Here is a 25119-nt window from a genome sequence, read left to right as displayed (position 1 = left end):
CATTAAAAGGCCTTTCAGATGTTAAATATATGCTAATTTAAACCACTATTTAAACGCAGATCTATAATTTCATGGCTATTAATGTTAACAGAAAATACGTGTATTTCTCACCTCTAAAGGAAGCTGAATGTGGGTGGCTGATCCTTCTCTGAAAGGGTGGTGTTAACGGTAAAAAAAAAATAAAAAAAAAACGTGTGACAGAGCACCTGCACAGCGGGTTGGAGGCTTTGAGAGGGGGATATGAGAGGATAAATCTGGCAACCACAGTCTGCCATCTTTGATTGTGCGACAGGCCGCGGCGCGAGCGGGGCCTCACTCAACTAGAAAAACGGTCTGGCACGAGATAACGGGCGGGGAGAGACACGGAACCACGGGACGACCGCGAACCGGGCCCCCGCAGTGACGGCCGAGCAGACGAGGGCGGACTGGCGGCTTGAAACGGCGCAGAAGACAAGAAACAGCAGCCGTGCATGTGGAGAGCGGTTTGTTGGCAGCCAACGAGCAGAGTAGCTAACCATCGTTAGCCGAACTGGGTTAGCAGGCTAGCCAGCTTTTGTAATCCGCCGGCCAGACACACTTTCGTCCACCACAAACCAGGCCGAAACCAGATTTCAAGTGAGGCCGCACAGAAGTCGAAAGGACAAAGAAGGCACCGGCGGTGGCAGGTGGGTCTTCATGTTATGCTTGTTGAAAAATTGAAGTTTTGTCCAGTAGCCGATGTGTTGGTGTTCACTCGGCGCTAGCTGGTTAGCATGCTTTGGCCACTGACGGGTTGAAGTGGATGTGATGGCGACTAGTGAGAAGCGAAAGTATGCTAAGCGATGCAAGCTGGCGGCCTGCTCTCTTACAGCACCGTGTTGTACATCATACATAAAAATCCAAATCTGGTTAGATTATAACGTTGACATTTTTAGAGTTAACTGCGATTAACGTGATATTTGAACCCGGTGTGGCTGAGTTCCGGGCGAATGGGGCCTCTGCTCCCTGCCGGTATGAGCCACCCAGCCCACCGGTAGTTTGATTCATGGGAGTAGGATGGCCTGCAGACTCCTCAGTGGCAGTGATATAGCGAAACAATACGGTTGTATAAAGCATCTGTTTTGGTTTTTCCTGAATAGGACTAAATATCTTAGCGATGTATTAGTTTTATTCATGTTTTCATGGTATGAAGTCCTGGGACAGACTAACACGGGGCTTTCCTTTTTGGTCATAATGCCTTTGCAAATCCAGCAAATATGGTCTTAAGCACATTTTTAGTGTGTGACTGTGCGCTTTCAGGAGTTTGGAGAGACTGGGGTGTTGAATCACTGACTCCAGTGATTCATAAACTCTGTTTGCAGATTTGGAAGCCTTCTGGGAGGTTTATCAATAGGCAACTTGGTATTGTTCCCATATATGCATCCATGATTACAAATAGGTCTACATCTGGCTAGCCATAGAGAGCCATTGAGATACTTATTGATTGGAGTAGTGCTCTATTGATTGACCTGTCAGTGACATGGCCCGATCACAGATCTACAGCTGAAGATGGAAGCATCTTTTGGAAGGCTCAGTCTTTGATTTAAAGTAAAAAGAGATGCTAACACTTTCTGTCCTCCACACAATAATCTGACCGTAACAAGGATGGATATCAAACTTTGCATTTTGTGCACTGCATCCTCTAGTCTCTTGTAAGTGTCCCCATGTGTGTATTTCAACCTGGCATTTGTATTAACTAATGTTTAATTTGGGCATTTAATCAAAGCATTCAATTGACAACATAACCACGCTCCAGTTTCTCATGTGTGCAGTGAAATTACCAGCAACTCCCCAGGGAGACCATCTCCTGGTATTGATGGCCTGGTGATGGAGAATCACAATCTGAAGTGGCTTTCAGTCATCATCTCTTTTTTTTTTTTTTTTTTTTTTTCCTTCTCCATGCTTTTCCCATTGGGCCAACAGTAAGCAGATGGTGAATGTGGTCTAATCAGTTCAAGTACTAGATACAACATATTTTCTTTTTACATGCCAGGTCATGTAGTCCAGTATCTGTGAGGAGTGAGAACTTTGACATTCATGTCCGCAGCCCATCTGTTATACATATTTAAGGATTAGAAAATTACTGCCTTAGTTTTATTGTTGCACTTTTGGGTACGACGCCTGAAATGATTGACATACTATATTCACCGCTTTCACTGTAAAGATTTTGGACTGGCGTTCTTCGCTTTACACAGCATTACAATACAAGAGACGGAGACAATGAAATACAATCCTGTTCTTTCAGCACCCATCATTTAGGGCATCTACTTGACTTCTCATTCTTTGACTTCACTGACAGGTCAGTCCCATGACCCACCATTAACAAAGGAGAAGGGTACATGAAGACTGTACAGGGAAGTTGTCTGAGTCGACTGCAGTTTGCACCTGAAGTCAATCTACATTGCAACAGCGAGGCATAATATGCTATTGAGGCTCTGTATGCTTGTATTCACCTCCATTCAAATCTTCAAATAACTGCTCTAAGGCTCATATTTCACTGGCCCTATTGGACTCCTAAGTGTGTCGATGCAGCAGTCATTCCGCTATTAAAGGGGACAATAACCATGTTTAAATTGTAGATGAATGTTGATTTCTTACCTCGAAGCATCGTGACCACAATGGGAAAAGTAATTTTACTGGACATGTGAATTGACGGAGGGGACATTTTGGCAGCCATCTTAATTTCATTAGACAGCCAAAATCTTTGAGGAACATTCTTAACACATGTCCACATGCACAAGCACACAAATAAACTAATTGTTGCTTAGGAGACACACCAAATGTTTTTTTTTGAGTACAGGGAAAAGGAATGGCATATCTTGATGAATGAGCTGTGATGCAGAAGAAGTTGCAGAGGTGAAGGGTCATGCTGGAGGTTAGGCTTAGCAGATCGAGGCTGGGGAGCTGGGTAGAGGTTGTGAGGTTGATGACAAATTTTGGATCTTGCAGTCCTTTGATACAACCATCTGAAAACACTTCAAAATGGTAGTCCAGGTTCTCTCCACTTTACCCTCAGTGGGTCTGTGTTAACAGTAAAAGAGAGGGAGATGCTACAGGCAGTGAACAGGGACTGTGTGGTGAATTGACCCCTTCTGTGTAGAGGGCTCATCCCAAGGTGACTTTGGCCCACTGCATTCTGCTGTGGTTTCATTGGCGCTGAACAGGTAACATCATTTTTTATCTGTGCTCTGAGGAAGTAGTACTGCTGTCATATGGGCTGGTTGGCCTTTTATCATTCTTCCCACTTCCTGTTGGTTCCCTATTTTTTTTTCTTCCCCAATCACATCCTCATCTCTCCCATATCCCTCTGATGTCAGGATTTATGCACACCTTTTGGCGCACACATGACTGAGTATCTCCACCTAGACTCTGCCCCATACTCCTTAAGCTGACCTTTCACAAGTGGAGAATCGTAGCCAATTCTCAAAGGGGCTTTTCCTAATAAATGGGTTTCTAGTGTGGGGGGTTTTAAAGGCTCAGTAATGAAAATTCTACCCAATTATGGACTTATTATGGAAACATCCCTTATTGGGATCAGTCATGATAACCAGTCTGTACTGTTGTGAGTGGGAGTCCCAGACAAACGCCCTCAATAGCCAAGAGAGTTGAGCTCTGCTACTGCGGTAGACCCACTACAGTGATGCAATTCATAGAGTCCTTTAAAATGATGAAGGGATCTTGCTACATTCAAATCATTTTTCCTCCCCACATCCTGTCAAGCATCACTGCTGTACCTGACAAAATTGTAGTAGAGCATTGATTTATAATGATGATAAATGTAACTGTTTTACTTGTCAATGTCTCATAAATTGTGCCTGCAGATCAGTGATCCGTCTGTTCTGCCAAATTTAGAAGAAACGCTCAGCCTGTCTTTCAACAACAGTTTCATCAAAATAATTTTTGTGTCTTTGTGGTGTTCTGTTGTACATTGTGGAAACGAATCAACAAGCATGTGTTCAATGGACTTTGAAGTGCACAAGTTCGTGACAGCATTTGGGTCAGTAGGGACTAGTACCAGTGCTTTGTCAGAACCCACTATTTTGTTGGACTACAAGGCTGAAACAGGACAAGTGAAAACACATATGTTGTCACTTCTTCAAATTTGAAAATCATTTATAGTGGATGCCCAGCTGTACTGTCTAACATTGTTTTTTCTGGAAGACTCATTTCAGACAGCCGGAGAGTGTCTTCAGATACTCAGTTGTAGTAATGCATCAAATTGTCGCCACTGCTTGGCCTTGACTGATAAAACACTACCACAACTAGACAAATGTTGAAGAAGATGCTAAGAGTGTCTGTGTACCCTGCACTGTCCCATTGCATATGCTTTACTGACTTTTAATTGACACTGCAGCCACCTGCAGCAGATGTATAGATATCTTTAATACAGATATGCACACCAACACAATTTTTTTTTTTTTTTTTTTTTCCCCCATATGACAGATGAAGTGGCCAGTGTCTGAAATTGATCTGCAGAAAAGAAATCCAGGTGTCCTTACAATACCCAAAACATAAAATGATCATATTTATGGTTAAATTCAAATACCTAATTTTAAGAATGGCTTCTCCTCATGGCACAAGCTATTATCTAATGCAGTGGTTCTCAAACTTTTTCACATCAAGGACCCTTAAACTGACACAGATTAGATAACAGACTGCATCTAATAAGACTTTTGCTTTTAGATGTTTTATTACAGAAAGTGTTTGAAACCCGTATCCAAAATAGTCACACATTCTGTCATTGTGTTACTTACGGATAGAATTGTAGTGAAATAAATTATCCCCCTTTTTGCTGGGGACTTCCAGGAACCCCCTCAAGGACCCCTGGGGGTCCCCTGACCCCCACTGTGAGAACCACTGAACTGAAAGTACAAAGGAGCTGTACATGCTAACATCACTACTCATACCACAATTAATATTGTCATACTCCTGTGTAAAGTGGGGGAAAAATGCTACCTGAATCTTATTGTCATGGTGCATTTGTTGGTATTTTACTAAATAAGAAACAGGTTGTTTTTAAAAAATAAAAACAAAAAACAGGGCTTTTCCTTTAAATGGATGTTACTTTGCAAAAGTGTTCTAAGGCCAAGTTACAGATAGAGACTGAGCTCATCAGAGCTGTCAGCTCCCCCCAACACACACATACACACACACACATACTCACAGAGACTGTTCCACCACTGCCACGTTAATAATAAATGACCTCTGTGTGTCTTCGGAAAGACACTGCAGCCCAAACATGCTGTCTTTGGTTCTGCTCACTCTAATTCACTTTTCTTGCTAACCCTCAGCGTATCCTAAATCATGCACCATTTCCTTTCACAGGCAGTACATTGGGTTTGTGTCAAAAAGTTCTGCATTAGACTTGTTTACTTATGTTTGACCTTTATTATGTTACAGGTATACCATACATGACCAAACCACCCACACACCCAGGTCCCATTTCCTTCCCAACACAATTTTGCCACAAATTTGTTAGTATCATGCGATTAGTTATGATTAGTTGCACTTTCTTTGTGTCATGTGATTAGGGTTTATCTCTTCATATCATTTACAACTTAATCTGTTTCAGGTGACATTTTGTTCATTGTCACCCTCTGAAAAGTTTATGCATCAACTGTTCTACTGTCACGTTTAACAACTTGCATCCTTCCCAAACTCCATGTTGTGGAACAGTGACATGAAATTCTGCACTAAGATCAGCATCTTTCTGGTTTCTTTTCCTAAAATGCTCTCTTCCTTTCCTCCTTGAGGAAACTCGGGTTCTTTTAATGTGTACAGCAAGATGTTGCAGATTTCTTACCAAATGCAATATTCTTCGCTGCTCTCTGCTGGGCCTGCAGCATCAGAGCCAGTGACACCAACAAACTGATCAGGAAGGCTGGCTCTGTGCTTGGGACTTCCCTTGAGCCCTTGGAGTTGGTTGGGGAGAGGAGAATGCCACACAAACTGTTGAACATCATGGAGCACATCTTGCATTCCTCCATGGCCTGCTGGTCTCCACTTTGATTAGGAGCCTTCTTCAGCTCCATTGTGACAAGGAAGACTACAGGAAGTCATTCCTGGCAGCTGACATCACTCTATACTGTGATTCTCCTCTGTGTTGGGAGAGGGGATTTCCTAAAGGGCTTTTCTTCTAAAGCACAAACTGCTCATCTAGACTTTTGGTCGCATTATGTTTATTTTTAAACTCCATTTATTCTATTTAGTCCTACAGACTTTTGACTCTAATTGCATTGCATGTTATTTACCTCCCTCGTGATTTATTTGAAATATCTGCTGCAACACAGCAATTTCTCTTTTGGGATTAGTTAAGTACTTGATCTACCCACCGGTGTGTCAGGCTCAGGTGTAGTTAACACCAAGTGCAGTTTGTTGGTGGACATCACAGCAAGTTGAAAGATCAGTGCTACACTGCAGTGTCCAGCTGCTAGAGCTCTGCAACTTTAGTGTTCAGTGATTCTTGATTTTGTTTGAGAGAAGTGAAAACATAGTGATATTTTTAGTGAACTACAGGACGAGATGGTGGACTGGAAGTTTACTCATTCATCCTGATAGCAACACTAAAGGTAGTTGACTGAAAGTAATGTTAATGTTACATCCACATCCATAACTCTTGTTACATGAGCTTACCTTTTTTTTTATTGTTGGTGTGTTGCCTGCATGTTTTCGTAGTTTGTATCAGCTGTTTGGTCGCTGCTTTTTCTCTAATTCTCAGTGGATGATAGATAAATTTAGTCCATAGCTGTTTCCTCTAAGAACCAGTAACTTCAGATGATATTACTGACAGTTACTGAATGAAAGATGCACTTAAACAGGTCAAGCGGCAAGCACCTTGTACCTGTCATGTAGCATACACTCGAGTCAGAGGCTACAGCGCATCTGTCTTTTTCATAATCATTTAGTTGTTACTCTTTGGTGAAAAATGTGATGCACTTTGTCATAATTTTCATTTTAAGCTTACTTTTTATGCAGTTGAAAAAGGTAATCAACTAATGTTAACATTGTAGATTTTGTTGATGAAATTAACAGTGTTTGTGTTCTCATTTTTGTTCCCCCCTGTTGGTCTATAGGAGGCTGGTTCTGGGGGCAAGGCCAAAGGACCAGACTCAATGAGTTTCCAGCGAAATGTCCGAGAAGTCAGGGCAGAGCACCAAGGCAAAGGATGGCAAAACAAAGTATGCAACCCTTAGCCTCTTCAATACCTACAAGGGCAAATCTCTGGAAACCCAGAAAACTGCAGGTAAGCAGTTCCCTTATAGTTTTGGAAACTAATGGGTGAACTCTGAGGTTGTATTTGCAGGGAGTGTGCATAACTTAATCTTGCTGTTTCTTAATCCCAGTGGCTGCCAGACATGGGCTCCAGAGTTTGGGCAAAGTTGCTGCTAGTCGGCGCATGCCCCCTCCAGCCAACCTGCCCAGCCTGAAGGCAGAGAACAAGGGAAACGACCCCAACGTCAATATTGTCCCCAAAGACGGTAGTGGCTGGGCATCCCGGGCTGAGGCAGGGGACGAGAGGTAAGCACATTTATGTGATCACGTACTGAAACTGAGCACCAACCCATTTGTTAAAGCTCTTCTATAAATAAAGGTGCACTGTAAATGCTACACAATAACAGGAAATGCTAGATGAAGAGGACTCTGTCATCCACATTTCAAGTAGTGAGTGTTGTTGGAAATACTGCTGTTTAATGTGCCACAGGCAACAGGAGACACCGCCACCCCAGAGCAAACCAGCAGTGCTCCAGTCACAAGAGCTTTCTATTGGGGGCAGCCGCTCTTGGGCCAACAGCAAGCAGACACAGCTAGACGGTAATTATCCTCTCCACTTGCTCCCTCAGCATTACACCTATTCATAAATGGCAGATAACCTATGTTGTAGTACTGTGGTTCTACTTGACATTTATGAAGGACGTTGTAAACACTATTCACCATATTTTCTACTTTGGTCTAAACAAAGAAAATGAAAATCCTCAGTTGGTTTACAGCACTCAGCCATTAGAGTCTTCATGGACTGCAGACCATTTGATCTTTACTAAATGTTGGGTTGGGGTGGAAGGGGTGCTGTACACCAGCTGAGGATTAGACCTCTCAATGCTGCTCTGCAAGTCACAGTATTAGATTCAATCTTGTGATTTCTCTTCGTTCGTAACAATGTGCTTGTATTGTGCAGGAGCTCCTCGGGTGAGCAGCCATTTTCACCAGGAGTTTCCCAGCTTGCAGGCGGCTGGTGAGGCAGAGAAAGGGGACGGTCAAGAGGAGGAGCCTTATGGACCAGGCCCCAGCCTCAGACCTCAAAGTAAGACCTCACTCGTGCACGTAAATATTGTTCAGTCTTTGCTAATTGCTCTCTGTTTGCCTGGTGTTGGTAAACACAGGTTCCCTGACTGTAAGTGGAGTCAGACAATATCTCTCTTCCTTCTCTCCTTTTAGATGTTGGCAGTTGGCGTGAGGGTGGAGGCAGGAATTTGAACACTGCACCCAGCCCTCCTGAGATGGAAAACAGGGCTCCAGAGGAGGGTAGTACAGGCCTTGGTACCTCCACACCACCTGCAGAAGCCGATGAAACTGTCCGAAACGTAACCACTGACAGTCAGAAGGAGAAGAAGGAGGGAAGGGAGAGGCTGCCCACATCTGGCCCACCTCAGCCTAAACTGAATGGGGGGCAGCAGCCTCCTGCTGGGGTGCCAACCCACTTTGACCCTGCCTTCAGGAGCATGATGCCACCCTATGTAAGTCACTGTTTGATGTTCTGGACAGACCACATGAGTGTATCGCAGTCACAGTACCTATTTGTAGGGTTATCTCTTCTTTACTGTGCATGAAGATTGGTGTCTTTGTGTCTTTTAGATGTTCCACGCCTATCCTCAAATGTCTTATGGTCCTGGGCAAGGAAACTTCAGATACCCTGTACCACAAGATGGAGCAAAGTAAGTTCACATCTTAATGGCTTAACCCAAAATAGTCGGTTGAAGCAAAATAAGAAGTAAATTTTTGATTTGTATTTAATTTTATCATTGCACAAACACATTATACTGTCGATTCTTCCTTCTTAATTAACCAAACAATTACTCAGATTGTACAAGCTGTTGATGTTCATGAAAAGACAATCACCCAGGTTTCCTAAACAACAAACACACACACTGAAGCACATGTTCATATCATGATAAAAGGAATCCTGTTTCCATGATACTGCCTGCATATTTTAGGCCCCTTAATGAACTTTCCTCTTGTTTACGCTTTGTTGGGTGCTCAGGGCTTCTCGTTCAGCACGGCCCCAGCAGCCTCCCCCTCAGTCCTGGCTCCAGGACCCAGACAGACCCTCTATCATTAGCGCAACAGAACTGAAGGAGCTGGACAACTTAGACACTGATGCAGATGAGGGCTGGGCAGGTCAGTAGCTGTAAATTATCTTTGAACCACAGTGTTAAAAATAATCAGTCGTTTGCCTGGGGAGAAAGATATTCTCAATCACTTCAATCATGTCCCTTCTGTAATCCAGGAGCTCAGATGGAGGTGGACTACACTGAGAAACTAAACTTCAGCGATGATGAGGAAAACCAAGCTGCTAAAGACAAAGGAGAAAACTGGTGAGTGTTTGGAGCTTACTTTTGAACACTTCACCATTCATTATCTTGTATTCAGTATTGAGCTTCTGTGCCACAGGAGAGTTTTTCTGTATTCAGCCATTTTAGTCTAAAACACGTATACAATCCTGTATGTATTTCATCACTCACATTAATGTTTAAGGTTTAGGTTAAATGTGCAGCCTGAGGTTGAAGTGAGTGGCCTGGGAGAGCTAGGTAACTCAGGTGATTGCCAGTTGGAACTTGGGACATCTTTTGTTTTTACTTAACTATATCGACTTTGTTTTTAGGGAGTGGATGGGTAAAGTGGAACGCATACGACCTCGACCATCAGACAGTCAGGAGGGCTGGAAGGAGGGATCTGAGGACCGTGGGAGCAATAAAACCTCATGGGCTGACAGTGTAGATCCCAGAGCACCATCACCAGGCAGTATGGGGCAGTACAGTAAATCAGCTGCTCCACAGGACTTCCAGGTAAAGCTGGATGCATTACATAAGTCTCATTATGTGTGCAGTGATAATACAAATGACAAGCTGATCAGTCTGTATTTGTACTAATTTCTCTTTTCTTCAGGGTGGCGGTCGTTCTGTTGGTGGCACAGCTCCACGTGGGAACAAGCCACAGGCTGCAGCACCTGGTGCTGATGAGGACTCTGAGGCCTGGAGACAGAAGCGCAAGAAGCCTTCAGAAGTTTCTGAAGCTGTAGAACGAGCAAGGCGGAGAAGAGAGGAAGAGGAACGGCGGATGGAAGAACAGCGGCTTGCAGCTTGTGCTGAAAAACTTAAACGTCTCAATGAAAAACACCGGCAAGCAAATGAGGGTAAATCCTCCACTGCTCAGACCACCAATGATGAGGTAGGAGCTGCCCATGAGGAATCCTCCTTATCAGCTCCTGCTCCTGTATCTAGTCCTGTACCTTCGGTCCCAGTTTCACAATCACCGGCCCCTGTCATGCAAGCTCCTCTACCTGAGAGGGTGGATCGAGACAGGGAGAGGATAGAGCAGGAGAGAGTTGAACCAAGTGCAGAGGAGGAGGTTCACTTGCCTCGTCAGCCCAGCCCCCCCATCCAGAGACCTGTGGCCGTAGCTCCAGAGCCTCAGGGTGAGGAAGAGAGCTCTTTGGCTGAGGTTGGCCCCCTAATAGAGGAGAACCAAGCCGACAGGTCAACAGTGCCTATCCGAGACTATTTCAACATAGAGGACAACAGAGGTGAGCCAGCTCAGCCTTGCTTGTAGGGTTGCTTGTAAATGATCTGACATTGTTTCACTTATAAGCCAATACTGCTGGTTCTGTTTTCCTTCAGTGGATGAGCCCCACCTGTCTCTGCCTCACATGGACAACCCAAGTGGTGAGGAAGTCCCTGTCGCACCGCCACAGCTGGAAGGAGAAGCAGCAGCAGCAGCAGCTGCTATGCGTCCCTCTCTCACCTCAGGCTATTCCAAACAGTTTCAAAAGTCTTTGCCACCTCGTTTCCTCAGACAGCAGGTAAGGTTGTCTGCGCCAGGCTTCTGGGGTTACTAAGGGCTGAGTGTTGCTGGTTAAATTGTACTACGTGGGTGTGTCAGTAGGTAGTGGGCTATTTTCCTAACTGAGAATCGATAGGGAATTTGATGAATATTAGTTTAATATTTTCATTTGCTTTCCAAGTTAGCAGTTAATTACAACTTTTCCACAGTGTTCAATAGTTGTATCAAGAGTAGCGCACATAGTAGCATCTCTGCAGTTTAGCAAACACTTGAGCACAGGTGCTATCACATTTGCAAAAGCTTGGTTGGTACAAATGATGTGAATCTCATGCTCTGGCATTAACAGTCACCAGATCTTAATATTTTGGAAGAATAGAGTTCAGAAACTTGTAGAATCTGGTGGCATGTGGTGGCCTAACACCTGACTAAGACTTTATTTTGGTTCTTCCTTTGATTTGTCATCTGTCTGTAGGTGGGCATTTTGAGTGCACTTTGTTGTCAGAACAAGCAGACAGACATTGAGCCATGAATATTTACAATGTAGTACATGCCATTGAAACAAGTTGGTTTTATTTAGTTAATTTTCCTTTCTACTCGTCTTTGGTCCTATAGGAGCAAATGAAGCAGCAACAATGGCAACAACAGCAACAGCAGAGTGGAGGCTCTGTGTCCCCATCAGGTGGTGGTGGGGTTCCAGCTACCCAGCAACAGCAGCAACACCGCTCCATGTATCAGCCAATGGGCCCTCACCACCAGCACCTGGCTTCCATGGGGTTTGACCCCCGTTGGCTAATGATGCAGTCCTACATGGACCCCCGCATGATGTCAGGACGTCCTCCTATGGACATGCCAACTAACATCCACCCTGGTAGGGAGATGTGTGGATTAGAAATGGAGACTGTATCAGTTTGTTGGTTTGTGACAAGTGTACCTATTGTTGACAAATGTGCTAGACAACTTCTTGAAAGTCACTCTCTTTTGTGCTCTTCAGGGAGGATGCCTCCTAAGCAGATTGTGCGTAGAGAACCTGGTGACAACTCCAGCTCAAGCTCTGACTCCTTTGATCACTTGACCCGACCTATTCGTGACCATGGCCTGCCCTCAGACTCGCGGATGGTATGGGGATCTGACCCTTACCCACAATCAGAGCCTTTACCTTCTGTACCTGCTCCAAAAGGACGGGATGACAACAAGGACCCGAGGTAAAAAAAAAACAAAAAAAAAAAACAAAACAAAAGAAACGGCATTTATTTTCTTCACATGACACATTAACAATGGTTTCCTTACAGAATGGACTCTAGTTTGGATCTGGACAGGGGACTCCCACCTATGTACCCCCAGGACCACAGTACATTGGACTCTCGTAAGAGTAATTTCTTCCGGGACCCTACAGAATCCCTGTCGGCATTTACCCAGGGCCCAGAGGATGCCTCAGGGCCTCTAGATAGGGTCCCTGTAGGCTCAGCCTTTGATCCTGAGGAACCGGGCCTACCAAGTGGGGAAGAGGTAGAGGCTCTTGGTCAAGCTATGCTCCAAAGGAGTGTCTCCCAGGGCTCCAGCCACTCCCTCAAGCTTGATGAGCCCAGGTTTGATGGGCTGCCTCTCGGAACAAAATCTCTGGAACTACAGGACACAGGGGAAAGGGCTGATGATAAGACCCAGAATGACCTCTACTCCCAGGCTGCAGTGACCAGCAACAGGGCTACACCTCCTGCTGATGGATTACACAAACAAGAGAAGCTGCCTCTGCCAGCCCCCAGCAAGCAGAAAGCTGAGCTCCGCTGGGGTGGGAGATCAGGGACCGGACGCAGAGAAGGACCAGGGGGAGAGAGACCAGTCCGCAGGTCTGGGCCAATAAAGAAGCCTGTCTTAAGGGACATGAAAGAAGAGCGGGAGCAAAGAGAAGAGAGAGAGAAGCGTCATGAGAGGGCGGATAGAGGAGACAGGTCCAAAAAAGATCAGTCATCCAAAGCCCCCTCTGCAGCTGCTGCTGTGTCTGAGGGCTCCAGACCTCAGGGTGAAGGGAAGAGAGAATCTGTTGAACTTGAGGAAACGCCAACGAGCCATCAGAGAGCTAGAGACTCTCAGCCTTCATCTGGGGCTCCCACTTCTTCCTCTCAGGAGGAGAAAGCAGACAAACTGCCCAGCAATGACAAACATCCAGAACCCAAATTGCCCTCTAGGAAAGAGTCCAATCTTCCTCCACGTGCCTACCGGCGGGAGGACAGAGAGAGGGAACGTGAGAGGGATAAGGAAATGGACAAGGACAGAGAAAGAGAGTGGCCTGCTGACTCGAGTTTCAAAGGACGTGGTCGAGGGGAGTATTATTCCAGAGGACGTAGCTACCGGGGGACTTACAGTGGCCGAGGCAGGGGGAGTCGTGGCAGAAGTCGAGCTGAGTACCCTTACAGAGAGCCTCGATCACGCTCTGATTTACCTTCTGCTGGCGGTGCTGCTGCCTTTCGCAATAGGGAGGAAAGTGAAACACGCAGTGAGAGCTCAGACTTTGAGGTTATACCAAAACGCAGACGACGACGGGGTTCAGATACAGATTCTGAAAGTGAAGGTGGGAGGGAATCTGCCAGTGATACTGGACCCTCTGACCGTGAACCTAGCACCAAACCTAGCCGTCCACTTAGACGAGAACTACCTGGGGAGTGCCGTCCTGGGCCCCACAAGCCAGGCTTTGGACCTCCTCACATGGGGGAAAAGGTTGGATCCAGAGGGGATGATGAAAGCAGGCCCAAGCCAGGATTCCTTCCGAAAGGTGAGCCATCTCGGCGAGGAAGAGGTGGATTATATAGTAGACGAGGTGGAGCAAGGGAACGTGGTGGCCCTCGTTCAGCCCCTCTTAGAAGGCCAGCAGCCAGAGAGTCCTCCTCTCAATGGCCCTCTAAACCCATGGAGACATTCAGGCCTGAGGATGCAGAGTCAACACCAAGATATGACAATCCCCCCGCTGACCGACGACCCCCTAAATCTGAAGGCAAGAAATTTGGGGATGGGCCCCCTCAGAGTAGCAGAGAAAGGCCTCGTAGATCCCGACCAGCACGGCCCCCTAGGCAAGATAAACCCCCTCGTTTCAGGCGCTTGAAGGAGCGGGAGGCTGCAGTGTTAGCTAGTGGAGAAACGGCCCCAGGTCCCTCTGTCCCTTTACCCCCAGTGCCTGCTGCTGCCCCTAGGTCTGCCCCAATCTCCCTCTCCCCAACCCTGTCCAGAGCTCCAGGAACTCCTGTCACTGTGCCTGCAGAAGTGGCAGCTACTTTGCCTGCACCCGACCTGCCCTCTCCTATTGAAGCACCCTTGCCTGAGACCAGCAGCCCCACCATCGCTGCAGTTGGTACCAAGTCCCCGGACTTGTCAAACCAGAACTCTTCAGATCAAGCCAACGAGGAATGGGAAACTGCCTCAGAGAGCAGCGACTTCAATGAGAGGAGGGAGCGAGAAGAGAGGAAAGGAGCGCTGGAAGCTGCTAATGAAGCAGCCACCGCCTCTGCCGCAGCACCTGCACCCCCTCAGGGCTCTTTGACCCCCAGTAAAAGCCCTCCTGATGGAGGGGTGACTCCAAAACGTGAAGGAGCTCCTGCAGCCAAAAGGAGTTTCTCAAGTCAGAGGCCTACAGAGAGACAGAATCGTAGAGGCAACAGTGGAACCAAACCAGGCCGGAGCTACACAGGGGGCAAAGGGGAGAGGAGGGGAGGGGCCAAAGCCGGCCGCAAAGGGTGAGTTTGAAACAATCAGGCCTTTGTCTGTTAGGCATTTACTTTGTCTGCTTACATTAACTCTAGCACAATGATGTTGAGTCAATGAACAGTGTGTGGTAGAATAACACAGCAGGTTTATTCACACACAATAAACCTTTTGTACACTAATCATTAATTATTATTCTACCTAATTATTGGCGGCACTGAATAACACTAGAGCAGAGTCTAAATATCTTGTGTTGCCTGTCCAAATTGGTATAGGTTGTTTAAGGTTTCTCTACCTTGCTGGATTAATGTTCTCAACTGTGCTGTAGTAGACCGTTAAAAGTAGCTAAATATGGCATTAGTGGGTGGTATTTTTAGACTCTGTATCTGAACCAAGTGAAAATAATTTCTTCTTTTTATCTAGTGCATCAACACACTTGCTGTCTAGTTGGTTCTTTGTAATCTGTCCTCAGTCACAGGATTTTGAAAAAATCAGCAATAGAGGCATAAATCCCATGTGATTAAAATTTTACATGTAAAGTTTCACAGGCCTCATTTTCCACCACTTTGTTCTCTCTAACATTAAGACGTGTCTCATTGTCTCTCTTGCCGGGTCTCAATTTTTCTCCAATATGTGACTCAATCGAACAGCCCTGCAGCCCATCAGAACTCGGAGGCAACAGCACCAACAGCTGGAGGAGCAGCCCAAAGACCTACAAAAGAGCAGTCTACCCGTCGTAAAGATGAGACCAAACAGGCGGCCAAGAAGCCGAAGGAAAACGCTCTTTCTCAATTTGATCTCAACAATTATGCAAGTAAGTGAATAAATGTATACAATGAAACTTGTCTCTACCTACACCTGGCTCAAGCTGCTCGTGCTATAAACTGAACGCCTGGATCCCTTTTTGTCCTGTCGCTGCAGGTGTTGTGATCATTGATGACCACCCAGAGGTCACCACAACAGAGGACCCACAGTCTAGCACCAATGATGATGGCTTCACAGAGGTGGTCTCCCGCAAGCAACAAAAACGCCTGCAGGATGAGGAGAAACGGAAAAAGGAAGAGCAGACTCCTCAGGTAGGAGGAGGGGAATTTAAAAAGTGTGTGGTTAAAGTGTTGCATTAGTTAAATGCAAAGGAACCACAGGTCTTAGATATAGTATTAACATTGATGCCACTCCTACAGAACTGGGGTAAAAAAGGCTCTGGTGAGAAGAACAGAGGGGGAGGAGGAAAGCTGCCACCAAGATTTGCTAAAAAACAATCATCGCAACAGCAGCAGCAGCAGCAGCAACAACAACAACAGCAGCTGCAACAACAGCAACAACAGCAGCAACAGCAACAACAGCAGCAGCAGCAGCAACAACAGGCCTCACAGCCTCAGCCTGCTGTAGCCTCCACCCCCCAGACTCAACAGCAGCATGCCGTCTCTGCCTCCCAGCACCCTCACCATGCCCCCTCTCAGCCTGCTGCATCCCCTCAGACTCTGGAGGGAACAGTGGCTCCTCTGCCTTCCATTCCCCCTGCCACTGTAGACTTCACCTCTAAAAACCTACCCCCCGCACCTACACAGACACACAGCACTCTGGGTACAGAACTGTGGGAGAACAAGGTGGCAGGCTCCACTGTCCTTGCTGATGTGAAAAAGCGTGAGTACATATTGACTTAATGTGTTATATGTTGACTTTTTATTGTAGTCAGCAATAAATTCACTCCTGAATCTTGTGATGCAGGAGTGAATTTATGCACAAGCTTTCTAAGACTCTAATCTCTGGTTTCCAGTTGGTCCAATCAGCCCTCCTCAGCCACCTTCTGTGAGTGCCTGGAACAAACCTCTTACCTCCTTTACTGGCACCGTCTCCTCTGAGGTAGGTTAAATATGCCTGTGGTGTTTGTGACTGTATGATCCACTTGCTTGATGAAGAACCGTGACAAAGTTGGTTTGTAATTTTGCTTTTAGGGTGTGAAGCCTGGAACAGAGGGCAGTGTAGAATTGGCAATAGACAGTATTCAGTTTGGAGCACCGTCATCTGCAGGCAGCACAGACAGCGATGGAGTTCCAGCATTGCTAGAAACTAGCTCTGAAAACAAATTACCTGCTCCCAAAGAACAGAGACAGAAACAACCTCGAGCTGGCCCAATCAAAACACAGAAGGTAAAGCATGTTTTCTGCTGCTGAACAATACTCAATGTAGATTTGTAGTAGTTCTGTGAAACTCCAGGACACAATCTAAAAGTGTTTAATCCCCCACCAGCTTCCAGAAATGGAACCAGTGGAAACCAAGGAATACAAGCCAGGTCCCATTGGTAAAGAGCGTTCTCTAAAGAACCGCAAGGCCAAAGACACCCGTGGAGGAGAAGGCGAAGGCATGGAGGGAGGAGTACCTGGAGGAGGCAGCAGCAGAGCCACAGACTCCAGTCCTCCCACCAGTGACACCACAGTACCAGAGCTGGGAGGAGACATTGAGGGCATGATCACCGTCCCCTCAGCAGAGTACAACAGTAACTCAAAGGTATATCACGGTCACCTAACCTCACAGTCAGGATGTATTATTTTAATCCATACTTCTGATGATGGTTGGATTGAGCCAAGCAATCCTCTGGGGTTGGGGATCAAAGCCGGTTCCAAATCAGAACTGGGTTCAAAACAGCAAAACCGCCAAAAATTTTTAATTTTGGTTCTGTCTATCAGTTCCAACATATCAACAAGAACGTACATGGCTATCTGCCCAGGACCTGCCTACGTCCTACATCACGCATCAACACAACAGCAGCTTTGTCTCAATTCAGGGGGAGCATCCTTCAGAGAATGTCTGTTTTGTTTATTCACAAGCTAGCATACACAGCATCAGGTGAGGAAGAGCAGCACTGGTGCAGCCTGTAGCCAGCTAGCAAGTGCAGTTTGCCATTCACACTCATGTTTCTCTTGCTGGAGTGGATCCACCTCTGATTACAATTTAACTGCATGAGTCTTGGCCATCTTTTTTTTTTTTTAATGATAGTTTTGAGCCTTGATTAAAGAGTATAACCCCTTTCACATTTGCTTGTTTTGACTGTAATATTACCTTAGAACCAGGTGTTTATTTGGTCAGAGTGGGGACAGTGTGTGACGTCCTTGACTAGTAAAATGAAGGACAAAGAAAGATGCATGTGTTTGTCATCAGAACTAAAATAAAACTAAACTAAAAATAATTAATTGCTCTAGGTCGATCTTTACCTTTTTACTCAATAGTTTTTCATGCACGTCTGTGGATCAGACATTTTTATTGTAGTAAATAACAAATACTGTCCTCTGACTGACCTCTTATTTTGGAATCGAAATATCGATAAGAACTGGAATCAATAATCAGAATCAGTACAATTCAAATGACATCCAACCCTAGTATCTAATTGATAATTTCATCAAGTCATTGGTTTTATCCTTTTTATTTTTAAGTGACTGTTTGGAGCAAACTCCAATAAGAGCAATAAATGTAGTACTGTTGACGTGTGTGTGTGTGTGTGTGTACTAAATATGTCTTTCCATCTCAGGAGTCTGTCACTGACTACACCGCTCCCTCCTCCTCACTGGCTGACAGTGTTCCTACTGGAGGGAACAAAATAGAAGAGAGTTTAGTGGCTAATGTGAGTGGTCGTGCTTGTCGTTTTCTTTTTGACTTGAAAATATCTATGCCATTCAGTTGTTTATAAATAACATTAATGATTGAATCCTCATCACTTGACTTTATTAAAACGGCTTTGTGGATTTTTAAAATTTATTATTTATTTATTTTTTTGTTATCTCAGGTGGCATTACCACACTCATTGCCCCTTCCTCGACGAGAGACCCTGCAGCAGAGCTCAAGCCTCAGCACCGTCTCTCCTGCTACTGTTGACCTAACACTAAAGGTATACAGATGGCACAGCACACTCTAAGAAACATCACTTAATCCAAGAAAAAAGCACTAATCACTGGTTTCTTTCTGTCTCCTGTTCAGATGGAATCGGCTCGGAAAGCTTGGGAAAACTCCCCGAGTCTGGAGAAGAATTCTCCAGTCACCTCCTCTTCCTCCCCCATCACTTCCTGTGCATCCTCGTACTCTTCCTTCTCCTCAGCCTCCATGCCACAGATCCCTGTGGCTTCTGTTACCCCCAGCACCTCACTTTCGGGTAGGACAATTTCCAGTTACACCAAGCGTAGCACCATATTGTCTGTTTACTTCAACACTGCTGACATTACTGTTGTGCATCAGTAGTATCCAGGGATCTGTCATAATTCTTTGCCTTTTATCTCCACCCTGCAGGTTCTGGTACCTACACAACATCATCCCTCAGCACCAAGACCACCACAGCCTCTGACCCCCCAAACATCTGTAAGGTGAAGCCACAGCAACTGCAAGGTGGAAGTCTGTCCTCGTCCAGCAGTAGCAGCAGTAGCAGCAGCTTCTCTCAGCTGGGCTGCGTGCCTCCCCTCCTGCCCCAGCAGCAGCAGACCCCACAGGTGTACGTCTCCCAGTCTGCAGCAGGTGAGAGAAACAAGACACTGACCTGTGATGTTAGTTATAGTACATAGATCTAAGGCGCCCTCTAAAAACACATTCTAAAACTTGCAGTTTTTCTGAAAAAAATCACTAAAACCTTTATCATTCAACCTCTGAAGCAGATAGAACACAAAATAAAAAACATTTGAGAGCTTAGACATTGATATTGTGGTGATACCTCTACTACCCCTCCTCTCACTCCTTACCCTGAGCCTTGACTAGCTGGTTAGCAGCTTAGAAGATTCAGACAGTGACCTTCACCTGCTAAGTCGCTGTTTTAGTTGTTTTCTCCTCCATGTAACTACTCTAATCTGCTTCTGTATCGCCCCCTCGTGCAGGTCGTTAGCCATTGTCCAAACCATGACTTGAAAAACTTGCAGGCTAAAACGTTGAAGAAAAAAAACAAAAAACAAAATACATTTCCCATAATGCATTTTGCCTTCCTGACACAGATTAGAGGATCACGATGCATTTTATCGGTCACATCTTAAAAATGATGTAATTACATACTATATGTGTATGCTACATCTGGTCTTAAAGGGTTAAATATTTTTTGTTAAGTGGAAATTGCTTGTTCTTAAACATGTTAATTTCTGTTTTTGTTTTTGTTTTTTTTGTTGTTTTTTTTTTAAAATCACATTTGTACACCAACGTCCCTACTTTTTTCGTATATGAAGAGCTGTACACATCTGTTCCCAATCACTAATGTTTAATTCCACACATGTCCAGGTTCTGCAGCTCAGATTCCAGCATTCTACATGGACACTAGCCACCTCTTCAGCACCCCCCACCCTCGCCTGGCTCCTCCCTCCCTGGCGCAGCAGCAAGGCTTCCAGCCTGGACTCTCACAGGTAGGAGCTTCTGCTTCAGAAACACAGTCCAGGCATGTTTTTAATGTTGAAGATAAAAAAAACACCTCTGTTTGTCCTCCTTATAGCCGACAGCAGTGCAGCAGATTCCCATCCCTATCTACGCTCCACTGCAAGGTCAGCCTCAACACCAACACACACACCAGCCCCAGCTAGGACTCAGCACTGGCCCGCCAGTCTCCCAGCCACAGGACTTGTTCAGCTCCTCACTGCAGCCATACAGGTAACACAAGACACCGCAGGCATCGAGTTCTCTTCTACAAAACACAACAGAAATGTACAGAAGTCCCAGTATTTCCATTTTGAGGCGCCATTTGATTGTGCTGATCTGTCCTCCCTCAGGTCTCAGCAGGCGTTCATGCAGAGCAGCCTGTCACAGCCCTCCATGATGCTGTCAGGACCGTCGCTGCACAGCTATCCTGGCGTGCAGGCACCCGAGCTGGGCAAGCCTCAGTCCAACCTGGCCTATCAGCCGCCCTCATCCACCCAGCACATTCCCATTCTGTTTGAGCCACAGCTCAATCAGCCCTCTGGTATGGGAGGCTCCCAGCTCATTGACACACACCTACTGCAGGTAACCAGACTGCTCACAGGCAATATTTCACTCTGCCTCTGAATATTTACTGGCATGTTGTCATAGTGATGTCTGTATTTAATTCATTTTGTTGTGTGCTGACATTTGTGTTTTTGGTTCAGGCTCGACAGGGTATGAATCAGCATTCAAATATGTACTCAGGACAGGTGCAACAACATGGCCAGAGTAGCTACTACAGCAACACTCAGTCACCCAGTTCAGCAATGCAACAGGTAACCTACATGCAAACGCACCAGACATTTAATGTTTATAAACCTCTTAAATAGTTAATCTTATTTTACCAGTCATCAAACTCCCCCTTTTGTTTAATTTCCAGTGTTTCAAAAAACAGAAAAGCAGCAAAATCCTATGTTGATAATTAACTATTTATTTCTCAGCATCTAACACTTGTGTGTCTTGATGTCTCTTAAGGTAACAGTCCCTCTGCCTGGTTCCCAGTTGTCCCTGCCCAACTTTGGCTCGGGTGGAGGCCAGCCCCTCCTGGCGCTGCCTCCCACGCCTCCTCAGGCCCAACCCCCCAGCATCAACCGACAGCCCCCAGTCTCCCAACCGTACCGAGGCATCATGGGCCCCAACCACAACATGATGCAGCCACCTACCAGCAAGGTACAAAAGAGTGTACATGTGTGAGTCTGTGTGAATAAACAGGCTGGTTTTGATTTGTAAACTGCAGCTGTTTTGTGTTAACACGTTGCAGATGGACATGGATCTGAAACTGTTTGGCAGTGGGATGGATGTGAAGCCTGGAACCCCCCCTGTCGGCGGCAGGAGCACTACACCCACCTCAAGCCCTTACAGGTACACCCCAAAATCATGTCCTCATCCTCATTTACCCACATACAGACCCACCAAGCGTGTATTTATTTACATTATGAAAAATAACGTAAATAAATATGGCTGCAAGCAGCAGCACAACTTGAAGTGGCTGATGCTGCGTGTCCTGTCTTTTCACTTGTTGCTCCACAGATCAGTCAACAATCAGCTATGGTTAACACACCATGTGTCATTTTAATGACTTTAATGACTCCTCTCCTCTGCCTGCAGGGCCAGCTCCACCTCTCCCAGCAGCCAGTCCAGTAAGATGAACAGCATGCTCTACCAGAAGCAGTTTCAGCCCAACTCTGCCGGCATGAGAATTACACAGCACTTCCCTGGCCAGTTCAACCCACAGGTAGAATAATGAGAATCACAAAACCTGTATTTTGATTGTGTTTATACTGTGTAATGAACTGTCAGTGATTTTTCCTCTTCCCTCTAGATTCTGTCTCAGCCCAACATCGTCTCTCCTCTGGTTCGACCTCCTCACGCCAACTCATTTGCTGGAGGTGTCCAGCGCTCTCCCATGGGTCCTCCAATGTCACCCAATGTGGGTGGTGGTCTAATGCCTCATCCCCGACCCCAGCATCCACAGCATAGCCAGCACCCTCCCCGAGGGCCCTCTGGTCCCTCTCTCACACCCAGAGGCACACAGGCGGCTCTGAAGGCTGAACAGGACCTAAAGGTCTGCTGCCATGTTCTTGTATCTGTTTTTGTTAACCTGCACAGTCTGATCGTTCAGTGATGGGTGGGTAGACTGAATTTTTCCTCTATCCTCCTCTAGGCAAAGCAGCGGGCTGAGGTGCTCCAGTCCACTCATAAGTTCTTCTCAGAGCAGCAGCAGCAACTCAAGGCCCCTCAAGTCAGCAAAGCATCTCGGCTTGATCAGGGAGGAAAACCCCCCCTCGACACCTCGGCCCCAAACCACCAGACAGGAGGTGACCGCCCAGATTCTGACAAACCCCCTGTCTCCACGGCCAAGCCCATACGGACTGGCCCCATAAAACCACAGGCCATCAAACCAGAAGAGGGCAAGTAAAGAGCTGAAGACCCTCTTCAGACGACTACAAATGGATGGAAGAGAGGAAGAGAATCTTGCGGCATTCACTCAGTCACCTCTCATATCAGCCCTGGGGGACAATTGGGGGAGGAGGACGAGTTGGGTAGTGATCAAAATGGTAGCGGTTACTGAGAGTAGACGCTGTCTTTTTTATTTATTTATATATATATATATAATAATATATGTATAAATAAAAAATCCTCTTCTTTCTTCCCCTGTCTTGTCCCACTGTAGGCGGGGGCGTTTGAGTTGGATTCTTCCATCACATTTAGATGCCGATGAAATGGCTGCACAAGTTGTTGCATAGAAATCTGCTGTTGATAAGACGGTAGATAAGGAGGAGAGACAAGAGAGAAAATTTAAAACAAGATTTGCTGCTGAGTTTGCCATTTTTATAGCTCTTGATTTCTGCTCCTTTTTATTTTTTTCTCCCCAAATAGGATCACGCATATTATAGGAGAAACCTGTTTTGTTAACGAAAGAATGAATCAGATTTGTTTTTGTAGTCAAAACAATCTTAAGTGTATGTAGTGAAGCACACTTTTTGTTGCCCAATCTCCCATCATAACTAATCCAGAGATTTGTGCACATGCGCACGCACTCCCTCAACGGTTTCACCCACGGTTACCGCACAGAGACGTGAAATCAGAAATTTTGTTGTCATTTTGTTTTTGTTTTTTACCAGAATGGAAATGTGAAAATTGCAGCATTTGATTGACTTTAATTATTGATTTATTGATTAGTCTGCCTGTGAGCCTTTGCTCCTGCCTTCTGCTCTCATCTCCTTGCCTGAGAATAACTGATGTGTTGGGGTGTGTCTGTGTGTCGAGTGTCTGTGTGTCGAGTGTCTGTTTGTGGTATAAACAGGGGGAAGCTCGTAGCTGGACTCTCCTGTATATTTAGCCAAAGGTTAATGCAGCGCAGAGATGATGTCGCAGCCTTTTAGGATTGCTGTTGCCGTGGCAGCAGACTTTTGAGTGAACTTAAAGGATTACATGGATGATGTATGATCACTACTTACAGCTGTTCCAGTTTAGGGGCTACTGTCACACACCCTTTCACTGCTTTCACACCCATCCTTGCTGTCACACACACACAGACACACACACACACACACACACACACACTTCACTGTAAAGCACCCAGACCTGCTGCTATTGACTGATTTCAGTGCCCTTAGCTAGAATATAGCAGGATAGGGCTATTTAGAGGAATATAGAAACGGTGAAGAGTTGATTGTTAAAACAGTAGAAAACTTTTTTGTGTGTCTGTTGACCCCCACAACAAGGGGGGTAACGAACAGGACAGGATGAGTAAAAAGATGAAATGAGAAGCCTCAAGTTCTGAAGCGTTTGGGCAGAAGGACACTTATTGTTTTGTTGTCTTTACTGATGAGAGCAATCAGTGCTGTTTTCTGTCTCTGCCTCACCTCCGCTGGCTGTCCCACCCACAACGCTCTCATCTCGGGGTTGTGGTGACAAGGGTCCTTCAGAAATGTACAGTAGTATGCACCCTGAGGTGGGGAGGGTGTCCTCGTCACCTCTACCTGAGGCTGGGGGAAGAGTCCTTGCTTTGGAGGATGGATGAGGGAGGGTGGGTAATGATTTTTGTTTTTATTTTATTTTGTTTTTTTTTTGTTTGTTTTCCTTTTTTGTTTTGTTCTTTGTTGTACTTGTACAGGGGTTTCATCGCTGTATTAAAAGATGTACGTTCTTATTTACATTCTCTTGGTTTGGTTACAGAAACTAATAAAAATAATATACTGTTGAGATGTTTTTCAGTCATGCCTGGTTTTTACATGAAGCTACTTCCCACAATAATGCTTGTAACCTGTTGCTCTACAGGAGAGTGGAAGTCAGAATCACATCTGACCACTAGGTGTCACTACAACACTTACAACTTACATTAGCTTTTGCATCCTTGATAAAAATGAATTTCCCTCCAGTAATGTAGTACCCTGGGTGGCACAGTCAGATGAGGCACCCTATTTAAAGGGTTTATAAGATGTATCAAAAGGCTTTATCAATTATCAATAAAGCTAATAAAAGTTTTAAAGGATTTGATAATTCTTCATTAGATCAGTTATTAGCCATTACGAAGAGCAAGAATGTTTTGGTGGATGGTTCTCCTCTTCTTGCTGTACATGGTTTGTCTTTTTACATAGCAGGGTTGCAAAGTATGTGGTGTGCAATAGTGTGCATGGAAATTTATACCTGCAGCCTTGATAGATAATTAATAAAATCCATTAAAGACTTGTTGACATTTTTACAATAACTACATATGACTAACTAGGTAATGGCTACTAAAATAATTAATGGTTTGACTTTACTAAAAGAAAAATGGCTCAGTTTCCGTCTTAGTGAGTGAATTTTAAAATAATCCAGTGGGTTGTTATAAAAAAAAAATGTATTATTAAGAATGAGAATTCTCAATCTGTTCTTTAGCTGTCCTGAAAAATTAAAAATCACCAAATCTGCCATATCCATCATACCAATCTG

General features: G+C 45.3%; 1 protein-coding gene across 2 annotated transcripts; it reads left to right on the top strand.

The window, feature by feature from the left end:
• The first annotated feature begins 259 nt into the window (after positions 1-259).
• prrc2c (proline-rich coiled-coil 2C) lies at positions 260-24390 on the top strand. Of its 2 annotated transcripts, none has more exons than XM_071487006.1 (34): positions 260-665; positions 7092-7261; positions 7362-7536; positions 7721-7830; positions 8192-8317; positions 8452-8750; positions 8869-8948; positions 9275-9411; positions 9521-9608; positions 9896-10079; positions 10180-10816; positions 10911-11092; positions 11686-11941; positions 12065-12275; positions 12363-14795; positions 15414-15577; positions 15685-15839; positions 15948-16410; positions 16544-16629; positions 16722-16916; positions 17017-17274; positions 18293-18385; positions 18548-18649; positions 18739-18910; positions 19045-19266; positions 20011-20132; positions 20219-20373; positions 20493-20724; positions 20847-20962; positions 21162-21351; positions 21443-21543; positions 21790-21916; positions 22004-22246; positions 22346-24390. In XM_071487006.1, exons 2-34 carry the CDS (start codon positions 7147-7149, stop codon positions 22598-22600), a joined length of 8484 nt encoding a protein of 2827 aa, XP_071343107.1. In that variant the 5' UTR covers positions 260-665; positions 7092-7146; the 3' UTR covers positions 22601-24390. The 2 variants fall into 2 exon arrangements, with proteins under 2 accessions (XP_071343107.1, XP_071343106.1); XM_071487005.1 differs by having other exon boundaries at positions 8869-8949; positions 9267-9411.
• The last annotated feature ends 729 nt before the right edge of the window (positions 24391-25119 follow it).

This window comes from Trachinotus anak, unplaced genomic scaffold, assembly GCF_046630095.1.
Source record: "Trachinotus anak isolate AG129_WGS33_773 ecotype Australia unplaced genomic scaffold, CSIRO_AGI_Tana_v1 ptg000010l, whole genome shotgun sequence".
In the NCBI taxonomy this organism is placed as follows: Eukaryota; Metazoa; Chordata; class Actinopteri; order Carangiformes; family Carangidae; genus Trachinotus; species Trachinotus anak.
This window is presented reverse-complemented; position numbering and strand designations above follow the sequence as displayed.